The 16,956-nt window shown below is 41.1% G+C and overlaps 1 protein-coding gene across 2 annotated transcripts in view; it reads right to left on the reverse strand.

Moving 5' to 3' along the window:
* Positions 1 to 16,956, reverse strand: part of ALKBH3 (alkB homolog 3, alpha-ketoglutarate dependent dioxygenase) — a 42,314-nt gene that overhangs the window by 13,929 nt on the left and 11,429 nt on the right. The window contains exons 8-9 of one of the 2 annotated variants that reach the window (XR_016393795.1): positions 11,380 to 11,589; positions 2,810 to 10,306 (exon numbers count right to left, since the gene is read on the reverse strand). Coding sequence is in view for 1 of the 2 variants with exons in the window: in XM_022592206.2 (XP_022447914.1) it covers positions 11,380 to 11,589 (210 nt within the window). In the remaining variant the exon portion in view is untranslated. The remainder of the gene's footprint in view (positions 1 to 2,809; positions 10,307 to 11,379; positions 11,590 to 16,956) is intronic. The other variant, XM_022592206.2, reaches the window with a different exon arrangement.

A 16,956-nucleotide genomic window follows, 5' to 3' on the forward strand; every position in this document is an offset into this window, starting at 1 on the left:
ATGTTAGGCACTACGCTAGTGCTAAGGACATAGCAGTTAGGTACACATGGTTGGAAACAGAGATTTTAATATACCAGTAACACTTTAAAAAAAAAAAAAAGAAAGGAAAGAAAAACCTACTACAAGTAGATCTTGGACTAAACATCTCTGAGTATATTTCTAGGATATATTCTTTAAAGTGGAATAACTGGATCTAAGGGTATGAACTTGAAGGCACTTTGACTTATACATCAAACTGCTTTAAGAAGGCTGTGGCAATTTATAATTCCAGCAAGAAAATGTGACAGCACCTGCCTTCTGAGCACATCACCGGTATGGAACATTATCAATTGGCAAAAAAAATTAGGGAAAAATGGCAATTCATTCTTCAAACATAGAGTTAATTACTAACCAAGTCCACCGTTTTTTCACATGGCTATTTGCTGTTTGCATTTCTTCTACTGTAAACTCTGTTCGTGTCTTTTGTCCGTCGTTCTATGGGGTGTTAATGTTTTTCTTATTGATCTGTAACCATGTACAGTAAGATATTTTCCCTTTGTTATACTTTCTATAAATATTTTTCTCATTTGCTATTTGCGTTTTAACTGCATTTATGATATTTAACACAGAATAGCTCAAAAATTTTTACAGTCAACTCTACTGATCTTTCTTTGGCTCTCCTTCATGGTTTTTTCCCGTCTTCAGGAAACTTAAATATACAACTACAATTCCTTTCAGTTAAAAAAAAAAGTATATTTTTTAGATTTAACTCTTTAATCCACCGAGAGTTGGCTCCCCACTTCCTTGCCCCAAGTTTCTTTTCATAACAATTTCCAGGTACTTAAACCAAGGCATCCTGCTAGGCTTTCTGGACATGATCAACCATGGTGTACACTGCTAAAGTACCAGGCATATTAGGGACCATTTGCACCCAGTATTGCTAATCCTCACCACAACCCTGTAAGGGACATGATACTCTCCTTTGTATTATAAGCAAAGGAAGCTGGAGGGAAAGTACGTTTCTAAGGCAAAAGGCTGGCTAGAGGCAGGCAGGCAAGTATTTGAACTTAGATCTGCCTGGCTCTAAAGCCTGTATTTTCTCCACCGTGCTGTGCTCTCCAAAGTTCTCTCTCTTTCTTCTGAAATCCTGTAACTATTTCCTATCTGAATTATATGGCACCCTGACTACACTGTAAGGGTCACAAACATCAGCAAGCAGCATGAACAAGGGGCGTGGGCCAGGTACAACACAGTGGGGAGTGGGGACCATGGAGAAGTGGAGAGCACAGGGCCTGCACACAGGTGGGAGCCGCTCTGCAGCTCCCTCACCGTTCCCCTGGAGTTGCCCGACCTTCTGGGTTTTCCAGGGAAACTGATAACGGGATTTTTATATGAAATCTCCTGAGTTATAAATTTTGGCAACTAACTCAGTTTCTTTAAAAACCCTGGGAAGTAGATAAACAAAACAAGTCTGAGGACCAGTTTCCGCTTAAAAGCTACCCAACTGAGCCGCTGGTGGACCCCTCACATGACTCCTTCTTTTATGCCCATGTCTTGTCATCATATGTAAGCTCCCAAGCAAGGCCACACGTTATCTGCCAGGCTTCTTTGATGCCCCTTTGCCATTCCACATGGTAGTGCCTGAAACAAAGCTCAGGACAGATATGCTGCTTCAAGTATCATATTCTTAATCTCAGTGATCCCAACACAATCAGAAAAGGCCATGGACGCAAAATATGCTTCCAAATTAATGATCTTAGTCAACAGCGAGACATTTGGTTTTCCAAGTCATCTCTGATCTCCTAGGTGAGCTACTTACTAGAAATTTTTCCATCTCCTTACTAAGAAGATGCTTATAAAAACAAAACACGAGCAGAAAGGTCAAACAAAACAAAGTAGAAGCCCTCTACCTGTTTCTCATTTCCCAAACTCACAGGAAGCACCCGACATACACTATTATTAGTTTCTTCACTGGAGGCATCAGGAAAGGCTTCGAGGCTACAGTGGGCCCTTGAGGCCTGGAGAAGACTTAAGTTAATGAGAAGGTGGAGAGCATGCCAAAGGAGCAAAGAGATAGTTCAGCGGAATAGTGCAATCGCACAGGGAACAGTGAGACACCAAAGTCGGTGGGGCATAGATTATGTAAAGGTTTGACAGTCTGGCTGAGGAGTTTACATTCACGGTTTGTCCCAGTAGGAGCAAATAAAGGCTTTTGAGTTGGAAAACAAAGTGATGAAAGCAGTGAGCTCAATCCTGGCTCTCTGTGCCTCTTTCTCTCTTCTTCTGCCCTGAATTGATAATGGTGCAATTCCATAGCTTTACATATTATCTAGATTATTAGTTTCAATTCAGTTCAACAAATAATTGTCTGTGTAATGTGGAGCAAGCGATAGAACACGGTGCCTCAGCCACCTCACCTGTACCACGGGGATAACAGCACTATCAACTTGACAAGATTACTGGAGGCTGCATGTAAAGCACTTAGAACAAAGCCAGGCACAGAGTCAGTACTATACACTTGTTATTGATCACCATCCCTTTACTGTTGTTATTGCTGTTGTTATCCTGACAATTCCCAAATGATACCTCTAGCACAGACCTGTCATGTGAAGCCCAGACTTCATAGACAATGTCCTACTTTACATTTGGAAGTCTCAAGTATCTCGAACATACCATGTAGAAGAAGGAACTCTTGATTCCCTCTACAGACCCTCCCTAAATAAGAGCAAAATGAAAAGCAAAACCCCCTGCTCCTTCTCCCTCTGAGTAAACAGCACCTCCATCCACCAACTGCTCAAGCCAGAAACCTGGTTCACCCTCCAAAACATACCTCAAATTCATTCACTTTGTTCTTCCCCACTGCCACCATCTGAGTCCAAATCAGCAGTCTCCCACTAAAAATACGGAAACAGGGCTTCCCTGGTGGCGCAGTGGTTGAGGGTCTGCCTGCCGATGCGGGGGACGCGGGTTCGTACCCCGGTCCGGGAGGATCCTGCATGCCGCGGAGCGGCTGGGCCCGTGAGCCGTGGCCACTGGGCCTGTGCGTCCGGGGTCTGTGCTCCGCGGCGGGAGGGGCCGCAGCAGTGAGAGGCCCGCGTACCGCAAAAACACAAAAAACAAAATAAAAATAAAAATATGGAAACAACCTTTTTATTTTATTTTTAAATAAAATACACACACACACACACACACACACACACACACACACACTGCTAAAGGCTGGGACGTAATGATAAACAAGACAAAAGTCGACCTTGCCTATACAGCATTTACAATCTACTGCTAGCTCATAATTTCCTAAAAAGTAATGTAGACAAAGATAACAGAATCGAAGACAACCTTGAATATCCATATTTAAGGGGTGTAAAGGGAAAAAAACCTCAAAGGAGGCAGAGAAGTAGCAATGAGAAAAGTGTAAGAATAGCTAAGATAATACAATATTTCAGAAGCCAATAAGAGAAAGAAAAGGCAGCTAACAGATGGCTAAGTTTCAGGCAGAGAGGTGCTGGACACTGGTGACCAACGTTACAAAGAAGAGGAGAATGATGATTGAGAAAAGGCCAGAGTATTCGCTCTTTAGTACAGTGGTATAGTATATTAGCAGTGTGGTGGGATGGAGCTCCAGAGCAGGTGTTCCAAAAGTAAGTTAAGTTGTAGGAAAGGGAAACTGCAGATAGAGACAACTTATCCCAGAATCCATGCTTCAAAATCAAGAAAAAACCAAGATGTTAGACTGCCTGCAGAATCACGCAAAGGGTTTTCTCAAGATGGTAACAGATAGAATAGGAATTTCCCTAGCTCTCCAACCCAAGAATCAGATACATGGTAGAGCTGCTTGACAAGTATGGTCAAGGCATTTTTGCAGACTGAAATGATATTTGAAAACTAAATGCCAGCATGTGCTACAGCTACTTAGCCTGCTGGAGCCAAGTGTCCCTTTACTTACCCTACCTCCCAACTTATGGCCATGCCAAAATGTTCCCCTCTCCTCTTTTTTAATCATTTCTTTCCAGCTTGTTTTCCTAATCAAATTGTGGTGTTGCTTTGCCCTTGAGAACCTGGCTGGCTTCTAGACAGCTTCATCGATCATCAAAGCTTGCAGCTATATTTGGACAGAAAAGTTGTTCCTACAGCACTGATGTAAGAACACAGCTGGACTTTTTGTTCATAGTGGTAATGTATCTTTTAAATCTGACATAAACAAAACATATTAGTTACGGAAATTATGGAGACAGAATAAAGCTAGGACCTCACAAAGTCATCTCTGCAGTTAGTCTACTGACTCAAACCACGCTTGCAAAGATGGCATCCTCGATATCAATCTGGAAAACATTACTTTAGACAAAGAAGCAGCTGTTTCTGAAATAAGATCTGCTAAAGGAAGAGGCTAACTGGAAAAGCACAGATTTGAAATGACCGAGGTTATCTGTTCAAAACAGCTTTGAGCTCGCTTGCCACACACAAATCTTTGGGTTTTTATCAAACTCTTTTCCTGACTTTTGACATGGATTTGGCACGGAAGGTTCTAGCCAGGTGAGTGAGAATACTAAGTACGAGGGACTGGCACGTGCAATCAATCATCCTCTGCCGGGCGAACCCAGTGATCGTAAAAGGCAAATGCAGTTTACAGTGAAACACCTGCCGACAGTGTTCGCTGTTCAGATTTGTTGTTGATATAGTATCGGTGGTGGGGTGTGGGTCAGAAGTTACTAAATTTAAGCAAAAACAAGCTTGGCTTTACACTGACTGTTACGGTCATTCTAGCCACACTGAATGTGCCTTAATGTAATGAAGATGCCATTCTTGGTGATATAATGTTTCCAAGCAATGAAACTTAAAGGAACTGCTATTTTGAAAGAGCTTCCACTCAACACTGTAGCACCAGAAATAAACACTCTCTTTCCTCAAAGAGCGTACAGAACAAATTCCACGAAGCCTGACATCCAGCTAACCCCAGCCACCAGCAAAAGTGCAGGGTTCTCCAGTCATCCATTAAAACAGAACATTCATTCCCAAACCATTCCGGGACATAACCTGATCAGACATAATCTCCCACACCCACCCCTGCGCCCTTCCACTGTGTCCGCTGGAATTCTCATTCAGTGATGAGCAAACACCCCCCTAGATCCTCAACCTCATGTGCTCTGAAGGATCCCTCTACTTCCTTGTCCTAATCAAGAACTAGGTCTCTGCAGAAGATTCCAAATTCCCTGAAACTCTCTCTCCTCTGGAAGCTGATCACGTCTCTCATATCTACAGAGCCAGGGGATACTCCTTATTAACACTTTCAGACCATTATTCCCATGCCTCTCTTAAAAATACCTGCTCCTCTGAGCTCCTGTCGTTAAAGCTGTCCACCTCCCTTCTTCTCTGCCTTGGTACCAGGAAGTATAACAACCTCCTAATTGGTCTCCTGGCTTCCACGCTTGCTCCTATCTAGCCCGAGCTCCACGCAGTAGCAACTGACATTGTAAAATTTCAATCGGAACATGTCACTCTTCTGCTTAACACATTTCAATGGCTTCTTGATGTACTTAAAATAAAATCCGCTCCTTCCTGAGGCTCAAGGGTCTCTGCGTGATCTGGCCCTGCCCCACTCCTCCCATCTCATCACTCGCTACTCTGCTCGCTTGCTCACTCTGCTCCACTGTGGGGCCTTCTCCTCCTTCCTCAAACTCACTAAGCTCTTTTCTACCTCAGCTAAGCAGTCATCCACCATGAAAATGTGGCTTATGAAAGATGGAAAAATTACCAGAAGGCTTAGGAACAGTTTTTTAGAGTATGGCAAAGTGGAGGGAAAAAAACTCTACCATTGAGACAACGTTTAAAAAAAAGTTTGCAAGCAGATCCCATACCTAATTGGGGCACACAGAAACCTGACGAATCCCTTTGGAAAAGGTTGTTCTCCCAAGACGAAAAGTACTATCAGTGGCAATACGAAACTGGGAGGCTCTCTGCAAAAATTAATTATTGCCAGTGGCAGTCAGGACATGGATTCTAGCCTGAGACGAGGCCCCAAGGAAGCAAATCATGATTCCAACTCCCGAAAGGTCTTGTGTCGGTAGAGAATTCAGGTCCTACCAGGACTATTTATCTTTATCTGCTCAAACATGCACAAATTAATTTCCCACTCACTCACTTATGCTCTCCAAACCACTGCATGACCCTACAGATAGGAGCTCAAAAACTCAGCCACCATTCCTGACCCACAGGCCACTTTACCCTCTCAGAGTCTCCTTTTACTCCCTCAGTGAATGCCATTCACAGTCCAAGGCAAACTTGGAGGTTGGCTGTTTTCTTTTTCGATTTCCACATATGAAAAGTCACCGTAGCATCCACCATTCATAACAGCTTAAAAATTCACTGATTACTGCACCAACTTTCATAGTGCCTTTCACGGGAAAACTTCTCTGTTACTCCCATAAAGTAGCTACCAATTATCATCCCCATTTACAAAAAAGGGCTAAGTATAAACGAGGCGGATAAGTGCTTTTTACAAACGTCAGTAAATAGGAAACAAAACCTGATTTTCTAAATTTCATTAAGGAATGTATTAAAAAGATGACGGTTATCAACAATTTCTTTCAAGTAGGTCTTGTAATTTCTCCGAACAGATGCTGTAATCAGAAGATGGGCTAATGAGAAGTGCGGATGCCCGGAAGAGCCGCCGCGGGGGTTCTGGCTGAGGCAGCAGTCCAGTCACCACTCCATGAAATACTACACAGTCCAGTTCATCCAATTTTCAAAGGTAAGCTAGTCAGTTTATATTATTTTGGATTCCAATAGCCTCACTTCTTCTACAGTCCTGGAAAAATATTGGTATTTATGATCAAACTGACCTTTTCATACTCCACTCTTCCCAGTAGTGTGTAAAAAACCAATTGGCAAGGGAGGTACTAGGAACCCAAACGCACTGGGAACTCTCAGAACCCCTACCATTACAAGTAGTTTTACAACCATCTCTTTTGGTGATTATGAACAGAGTTCACATCCTTCAGAAGGTGCTAGAGAGAGGAATGGTTAGAGAAACGTCCAACTGGCCTCAACTCAATCACCTCGAGATGGATAGAAGCCCCTCACGTTTTCAGGATTCAGCTGAAGGACAGAGCTTACGCACGGGTAATTTTCTAGAAAACAAGGCTTTTGGCATCCAAACCTTCAGTGCATCACAAACTTCCTATTATCTAATACCCACACCCCCCAACTCAGCCATCACTGTTTCTATGGTAACCGACAGAGAAATAGCAGCCTGCCAAATGGCTTTTGTAGTTCCTTTTCCAGCTTGTTTTTCAGTATAGAATTAAAACTATACTGGGAAAAGGACCAGACTAATCTTTACAACAGGGACACGATGCAGTTTGAAAAGTACAACTGGGTTTGGGACACGAGCGTAGAAAAGCTTTAACGAGCCCAGCTTGGGAGAATAAAAAGAAGTTCTTGGGGCTTCCCTGGTGGCACAGTGGTTAAGAACTCACCTGCCAATGCAGGGGACATGGGTTCGAGCCCTGGTCCAGGAAGAACCCACATGCCACGGAGCAACTAAGCCCGTACGCCACAACTACTGAGCCTGCGCTCTAGAGCCCGTGAGCCACAACTACTGAGGCCTGCACGCCTACAGCCTGTGCTCCGCAACAAGAGAAACCACCACAGTGAGAAGCCCGCGCACCACAACGAACAGTAGCCCCCGCTCGCTGCAACTAGAGGAAGCCTCTGCGCAGCAACAAAGACCCAATGCAGCCCAAAAATAAATAAATTTACAAAAAAAAAAAAGGTTCTTAGTTTCTAAAAAATGTCTACTGAGGTATATTTGGAAAGCTTTACTTTTGTCTTAAGACAGTGTATCCTGACATTGGCCTGAAGATGGATATGATGCTATTCATTCAGGTTGAACTGAATTAACAAAAGAAGGGATGGGGTGAATGGAAGAGCAAGTCTACTATGCCCCCAAGTACCTTATTACCATTAAAGGAAGTGGTAATCGACTCTAAAATCAAAATGAATGAGCAGGAGTTGACAAACTTGGACCAGAGGACAGTGAAACGAGGATCAGCATCTTGGAGTGAATGTTTAATCCTAGGGGTGATGCATGCATGAAGCTGCCTGAGCCATCTGCATGAACCAGAGGGGCAGTGATGCTTAGGAAACAAAGATCTCCTTACCATCTCAGCACAGCGAGAAATTGTTAGGAATGCAGTGTGTGGAACTGGGGCAGCTTTCAGAAGATCAGCAGCTATAGAGAACTACTACTTAAGGTGCCAGACTGCAAAACAAACAGCTGCTGCAGGGGTGGAGGAGTTTGAATGTTAAAAAAAAAAAAGGCTAATTCTCTTTGAAAGTGGCCCCAAACAGATGCTTTTCTGTCTCAAAACTGCATACTTGAATGAGGTACAGGCAATCTCACGATTCCTCTATGTCAGCTTTAGGTGAGAAACTTTGACTCAAGTCAAGCAGGTATTACCTTCTTCTCCTCTGATAGTTTAAAACGAACTGGATTTTGAAAGAGATGCCCTCCCACAACCTCTAGCACACTCCAAATGTCTTGATGACAGACATGAAAATTACAATCTATAGTGGCATAGCGAGACAGGTTCCTAGGAGCTACAGAAAGTCAAGACTCCTACAAATTCCACACAGAAGACTAATTTATACTTTCTATTTTATGCTTTTACTTTGAGTTGTACAATATGAATCATGAGCCATGTTCTCAAAGCTATCACCACAGTTGAGAAAGAAAAGCAGACTGATTTGCAATAAACTTTTCCTTTCAATCCTTCAGAAAAGGGGTCATTATCCTGTGATAAAGATGATGTACTCTAAGATACATTTCCAAGGATGTCAACTCAAAGAAAGGCTTCTGCACTTTAAGTTTAGCTAGATTTGTGGAGCCCATGATTTTTAAAATCTGTTAAAGAAACTTGAAGAAATCCTTCCAAAAGTTTAAACCTGGGTTTTGATTATCCAAGAATGGACCTTATGCGTTCTGGAGGAAAAAAGTAATTTTTAAACTGTATTCATTAATGCATGATTATAATGTCCCCATCTTAAACAAAAGCCAGATTTGAAGGAATACACAACTGCATCAAATTCAATCATAGTTAAGACTATGCTGGAAGCCAAAACTTATTAGAGTCAGTAAGCTGACATACTGACACATTTATATTTCTTCCCAGATCTGTTTCCTCAGTCAACTTTGTTTCAGACAAATTTTCTTACTTATCAGATGTGTATTTTCATCAAATCAGCTACCATAGTTATAGTGCAGATTCCCCTGCTACTAGTGGACAATTAAAGGGACTTAACCACATTTTCAGTGTTTCATGGCCTGTGCTTTCACTCATGTTCACCAAAATAGACTCTAAGAAGCCTTGAGAAGACAATGTTTCAGTAAGTATGGTCACAGAGATTTTGTTCCAAATGGTTGCCCTCAGAAACAATGCTAAGTGGTGGTTACATTTTCCATCCACACACGAACCTAAAACGTAACTGAATTATATTACCAAGAAATAGCTCTTGATCACCATGAATACGTTTTTATATGAGAAAATGAAGACCTTCAGCTGCCTAGAGGGGAAAAGGAATAGTGGTATTCTGGGCACCGGAACACTGTTAACGCTTAATAGTTGGAAACTGCTGGTACAGCAAAATTAATTATCCAGAAAGCATGCTTTGGGAATTTTTAAGCTTAAAATCTATAAACAGGCCAAAAATGTTTTTAAAAAGGGATGATGGTGGTGGTGGTGAATGTACGTGTACAGAGAAGCAGTAACTGAATACTTAAATACTTGGCAACAAAGAAAATAACAGCAAAGACTCGGAGACTCGGATTACACCAAAGATTATATTGGACACACTACAGCTTGTTTTCCAATCAGAAAGCTGGACGGATAACTCTGGGAGGGGGGCAGAGCACTAGCACGGGCCAGATCAGGAGCTCCAGGAGGGGAAAGATGACTTCACCTTACTTATCCATTGCTATAGCCCAGCTCCCAGGACCATGCCTGGCAAAAAGTTTGCGTTCTATATGCCTGGCTTGAGAAGAGGGTCTGAACTTTAAAATGAGACACGTGGTGTTTCTCCACTATTCATACAACAGGAGACTTATTAAGGGCGGGATGAATTCTTCACATGTGTGAACTTGGGATTTAACTGAGTGGAAGCCTACATATGAAAGCATAACCATACCTTGCTTCTCAGGTGGTACTCCCTGGTACATGAGAAGGCTGACTGCCAGTGAAACCGTGAAGGCTATTCAAAGTGCTCAGGGAGCAAGTTCACTCAGTAAGTCACTGGCAACTGACAATCCCTCACTAACACAGACTTAAAGTTTCTGCGCAAACAAAAGCAAAGAAAACCCAGTCAACAGAAAATATACCAATGAAAGGTGCTTAATGGCATAAATGCAAAACAACACAATATGCTTCAAAATTCCATGCTTGGAAACCCAAAAACGTGTCAGAAAAACAGCCCGAAGAAGTATATCTGATGCAGAACAGACACAAGCACTGACTGCCTGATAATTATGTAGTCTGGATTAGGTCATACTCAAAACACAGCCTTGTAGGCCTTCCACACTGACTGGGTCTGGTTTAATGTTATAAACAAAATGACTGGGAACCTTGGTTAGAAAAAAACCACAAATCCTGGAAATAAGATAATTTGGTAGAGATTTGCTCTTTTCTTAGAGTTTCTACTATCCTTCTATCTACCTTAGTCCTAAAGTTCTATACTTTTTGATTTAAAAACACTAACAGCCCTCGTATCCCTCAAATGTCTTGTAATATAGGTAAGAGCTGGGCTGGACAACTAAAGTTATTCTACAGTTTAGCCACTGCTTGCCTGATGATCTGGCTTGAATTTCCTCTCTGAAAGAGTCACAGAGCCACCTGGATTTCAGGAACAGGCTAAGAAGGCAATGAGGATGCCTGTGATGCTCTCTCACAAAAGAGAGGCAACACTGCCATGAAGAACAGTTACTTAAAATTTCAGGGGTATCTTCCTTGAGACTCCCTTCCTTTGCCTCCTTGCCCCCACTAACTTGAACCTTGCATTTATAAGCCCTCCTTCCTAGCATTTATCATAATTCCAATTACTTGAGTAATTAGTAGTATCTGTATACCCCCGTTTCCATGTGGACAGGGACCGTGTCTGTCCTTTCCACCAATGCAAATAAGCCTCTAGCACCTGGCACGCGGCAGGGAGTTTCTGTTGCATAAGTAAATGAACGAATGGCTTCTCTGGAAGTCAAAAGTTAACCATGGGGTAAGCAATCAGTTGAAAATGTTTCATCAACAAAACACATACTCCAATCCCCTAAATCCGAAAATAGGAGGCTTTTAGAGCTCAGTTTTTTTCACAGAATATTAGACGGCAGGAGGAACATAAAATAAATAGACCACTCACTGGTGGGGGCTTCTTCCTCATCTCAAACATGCGTGTGGCACCAAAACTGAGTGAAGCAATGATGGGGCACCTCCCCAACGAAGGTTCGTCATCACTATGCCAGTCCACGCTGTCCTTCTCATTTCGGTAAAGATTGCAAAGCAAGGAGTTGAAGGCGTGGCCGGTGTTCTCTTCAATTTGCTTCTTCAGCATGAGCAGCACAGGATGCCACTGCAATCAACAGGCCAAGAAAAGGGGCAGAGACAGTTCACGTAAGACACAAGGTGGCAGCCACGTGGAAAAACAGGAAGGGCAAAATCAGTCATGTTATAAACAGGGGCATGAAATAAGCAAACCACCGGAAACGTAATAAACATAAGGCTAGAAGAGTAGTTTAATTCTCTCCTGTTATTTCTATTTTGAAGCAAGCTGACCTCTACACTTTTATTAAGGTACTAAATTTGGTATAGAATGTCATGAAGACCAGGCCTATCCACCCATCTCATCCTTTCCATGTTAAATATATGACGCTCGCAGAGAAGCAACTGTCAATACACTCAGGGCAGTCACCTCAGTAAGTCACTGAGGTAGCGTGTGGAGCAGTAAGCCTGGTTTGTCACCACAGCTGACGGGCCACCAAGAGTTAGCAGATGCAGACTGAAGCCTGAGGAGTGAAACAACTCTCCTGCTGGGTGGCCCTCTGTTCCATTCCTATTTTATCAGGAATGGCAGAACTGCTCTTTAAAAAAGACATTTAATATTTCCAGAGTGGCAAACTTCCTAAAAACAGAACCTAGAGGGGAAAAACATTCTACAGAATGGAATCGTAACATGGCTGTGCACTACAGAAGATTTAAACAGAGGCCACAGCCCTGCCTGCTGAGCACCGAGTTCACCCCTGTTTATATGCGCAGCTCAGCATCTTGCCACACATACTTTAGGAAGCTATGAACCCTAAGCTTGGGTTGTAGTTGGGGGCTACAATCAGCACAGCTCTGGTTGTGGTTCTTGTTAGAACTCTAAGTCCTGCCTCCAGGAAACCTCAAGCGCTTTACAGAGCTTCCTGGAGAACAGGAGTTCTCACACCACTGGCAAAGATTATTGAGGTGGGAATTCCCTGGAGGTCCAGTGGTTAGGACTCCGTGCTTTCACTGCTGAGGGCCCAGGTTCGATCCCTGGCTGGGAAACTAAGATCCCGCAAGCCATGAGGCACGGCCAAAAAAAAAAAAAATTACGGAGGGCCCCAAAGAACTTCTGTATGTATGGGTTATAGCTACAATAGTTACCATATTAAAAATTAAGACTAAAAAAATTTTTAATTTTTGGTTAATTCATTTAAAAATAACAACCTCATTACATGTTAACGTATTATTTTATGAAAATTAACTATTTTCCAATACAAAAAATTGGTGAGAAGAGTGGCACTGTTTTGCAAATCTCTTTAATGTCTGACTTAATAGAAGAGCTGATTCTAATATCTGCTTCTGCATTTAATCTGTCACAATATATAGTTTCTGCTGAAGCCTACGAAGAAAACTGCCTTCACACAGGTATGCAGTCAGAACAAGGAAGAATCTTTTATAGCCTTTTCAAATAATTGTAAATATTCTTTGACATTACACCAAAGCTCAACTGAACTGATTTCTTAAAGGTTAGATGCAATGGGGAATCTGAAACTATATCAACAAACTTTTCATATTGTTACATCTAAATCCACTGGTCTAGAGTGCACTTTGAATGGATGTTTTAACCTTGCATGATTCTGTAACATCAAGCACTGGTCATTTGGAAAATATTGGCTCACTGAGTTATGCAGATCCTTTTAATACTGACATATTTCGTTATACAATATCAAAAAATCATCTCCAATATCAAAAAATCAAAAAACCACTGATCTCTTATGAAAAAGCTAAGTAAAGGGAAGAGGTCAGGTTCAAGGTGGTGGATATGAGTTTTTCCAGAATTCCTAATATTTCCTTGAAACTTCAAGTTTTATCATTAGTGACAAATCTTGTCCATTATTTTCCTGGAAGTGACACTTCATTCATTTTTGAGAAAATGTCTGCTGAACACTCAAGTCTGAATAACTAGTTTGTGTGCCAGCTGCTCTTCCAAGTAAAATGGTCCATGACAAAAGTAGCTCGTTCAGCTTACAGCTTAAACAATCACACAAGTGTTTTTCCTTGACAACCATCATACTTGGTTTGTAGCAGGAGTGCCTTATGCATACTTTCCATTTCATCAAACAATTAAAAAAGATCAAGACTTAATAAAACTAATAGTGCTTACTGCTTCATCAAGGGACATCCTTAAATGAAATCAGCATTTTTTCTTGTTTTTGTTTTTACTGGAAGTGCAGGTAGTAAAGAAAACAATGATTACTAGTACAGTTTGGTGGCAGTGTCTTGATTCATGCTAAGGCACCGGCAATTTTATTCACCATTACTTTTGTATCACTAGTGCAAATTCAACACAGTGAAAAATGTCACCTAGTCTTAGCATTACCATACAAATATCTTTGACCTTGTGGATTCCCAGAATGAATTTCGTGGACTTCCTCCAGGGATCTACAGACTCTACTTTAAGAACTACCACTTTAAAGAAGCCCTTCAAGGACTCCCCTGGTGGCACAGTGGTTAAGAATCCGCCTGCCAATGCAGGGGACATGGGTTCGATCCTTGGTCCGGGAGGATCCCACATGCCGTGGAGCAACTAAGCCCGTGTGCCACAACTACCGAGCCTGTGCTCTAGAGCCCGTGAGCCACAACTACTGAGCCTGCGCTCTAGAGCCCGTGAGCCACAACTACTGAGCCTGCGTTCTACAGCCCGTGTGCCACAAGTACTGAGCCTGTGCTCTAGAGCCCGTGAGCCACAGCTACTGAGCCTGCGCTCTAGAGCCCGTGTGCCGCAACTACTGAAGCCCGCATGCCTAGAGCCCATGCTCCGCAACAAGAGAAGCCACTACAATGAGAAGCCCGCGCACCACAACGAAGAGCAGCCCGTGCTCGCCGCAACTAGAGAAAGCCTGCACGCAGCAACGAAGACCCAACGCAGCCAAAACTATAAATAAATAAATTTTAAAAATAAATTAAAAAAATGAAAATAAGGAACCCCTTCAAAGTCCACGTTCTATGTTTGAAAGCAAAGAAATGGATGTTCAGCAAAGGAAAGCATAATGTCCTTATAAGGTATATCCCGTGACTATTGTCAGGTAACACTTCCAGGGAGCATATGTGGAAATCACTCAGCTTCCCTGTCACATGGAAATCATGGTGAAAGCTGGCATTCCAGGTGGGAGGGAGGGAGACACAAGAGTGAAGAGATATGGGAACATAGGTATATGTATAACTGATTCACTTTGTTATAAAGCAGAAACTAACACACCATTGTAAAGCAATTATACGCCAATAAAGATGTAAAAAAAAAAAAGCTGGCATTCCTTGTTATGGATATTAGCATTATATTCTAAGCAGAGGATTTTATTTATTTATTTTATTGAAGTAACACTGGTTTATAACATTATATAAGTTTAATGTGTACAACATTATATGAGTTGGCCAGAAAGGTCGTCCGGGTTCTTCCAATATTTCTGTTTCTATATACCATACTGCGTGTTCAACACCAAAAATTTAGTTTCCATCCATCTCCATACAGCTGATCTCCTTCATCCATTTTGCCCTCCATTCTGCCCCTTCCCCTCTGGTAACCACCACTCTGTTCTTTGTATCTACGTGTTTGGTTTGTTCATTTATTTTATTAGTTTTTTATATTCCACATATGAATGAAATCATACGGTATTTGTCCTTCTCCACCTGACTTATTTAACATAATACCCACAAGGTCCACCCATGGTCTCACAAATGGTAAGAGTTCATCGTTTTTTAAATGGCTGAGTAGTATTCTATTGTGTATATATATACCATATCTTCTTTATTCATTCATCTATTGATGGGCACTTAGGTTGTTTCCATATCTTGGCTATTGTGAATAATGCTGTGATGAACACAGGGGTGTACATATCTTTTCAAATTAGTGTTTTCATATTCTTTGTATACATAACCAGAAGTAGGACAGCTGGATCATATGGTAGCTCTACTGTTAATTTTTTGAGGAATCTTCATACTGTTTTCCATAGTGGCTGCACCAATTTAAATTCCCACCAACAGTGTAAGAGGGTTCCCTTTTCTCCATAGCCTTACCAGCACTTGTTATTTCTTGCCTTTTTGATAATAGCCATTCTAGCAGGTATGAGGTGATATCTCATTGTGGTTTTGATTTGCATTTCCCTAATAATTAGTGATGCTGAGCATCTTTTCATGTTGTCCATTTGTATGTCTTCTTTGGAAAAATGTCTATTCAGCTCCTCTGAGAAGAGGATTTAAAAAAATAAACAGCAATAATAACAGACAAAACTTAGATCAAGAAAACAAATGTTATTAAACTAACATAGGTTAGTTCAAGAGAATAAGTTTCAAAGTAAAATTCCATAATAATGTTAGCAAGCTGTATTTCCTATTTATTTTATGACTTAAGCTTATCTTCATGGCGATAAAGATCAGATGCTAGAATTATACACTTAACAAGAAACACAAGAATGTAAAGGAGGAGGATGAGAGCTTTTCGGCAATGTGACTGAGAAACTAATTAGCACTTCCTTGCCTTGCTTAGGGACTGAGCACTGTGATAACACCAAGTCTGCATTATGTTTCTAAGTGGATATATATTTTTTCTTGGTTATTTTTGGTGGTGAAGGAGAAAAGGAGAAAAAAAAAGAAATAATGAACTAGAGGATTAACTTAGACTCTCCAACCAATACTCTATATACAGATCCCTCAGAAGTGAACGTCTATATTAAAATTCAGAGTCATCTCACTGTTCAGTGAATACATTCTATCCTTAAAAGACATTTGAGGAAATGAGTATGAGAAAATATGAATCACAAATGTAAAAGGACCTATTTAGTGGATTTCAAACAGTGTTTTGTAGAGACGTAGGTACCACAGAGATGTCTCCGGGATCACAGCAGGAGAAAGGAGAGGTCAAGCTGGTAGGACTGCCAGTCAGTCGAGATACTCTTTTATTTTCATACATTGGGTTCATACAAGATTTAGTTTGAAAAAAGACTAAAAGGAGTTTAATTACCTATGGTTGAATCTCTTCCTGTGCTATGGGATACTAAACTTGAGGTAATAACAACTTTAAACTAGTACCCCCAACACATATATACACATTAGGGAATCCCTCCTTAAAAAAAATCTGAGGCGTCACTTTTGACTTTGTTCCAGATGGTATACAAACTAAATTAGCAATAAATGCAAAGTTATGAGCCAGCCAAATTCAAATTAAAAAACTCTAATTTGACAACCTTAATATCCAAAAAAAGAGGCTTGCTTGAATAAATTATGCTACACACAGATTATGGAATACTATGTACCTATTAATACAATGTTGTAAAAGAATATTTAATGATACTAAAATATGTTAATGATATAGTAAAATGAAATGTAGTATATAAATAATTGATTTTATTTTTATAGAAAAATCCTCTACATATATTTGCCTAAAAAAAAAGAAAAAAAAGACTGGAACCAAAATATC

This window comes from Delphinapterus leucas, chromosome 7, assembly GCF_059928025.1.
Source record: "Delphinapterus leucas isolate spDelLeu-1000000601 "Yukka" chromosome 7, BTC_Dleu_Yukka2, whole genome shotgun sequence".
Classification (NCBI taxonomy): domain Eukaryota; kingdom Metazoa; phylum Chordata; class Mammalia; order Artiodactyla; family Monodontidae; genus Delphinapterus; species Delphinapterus leucas.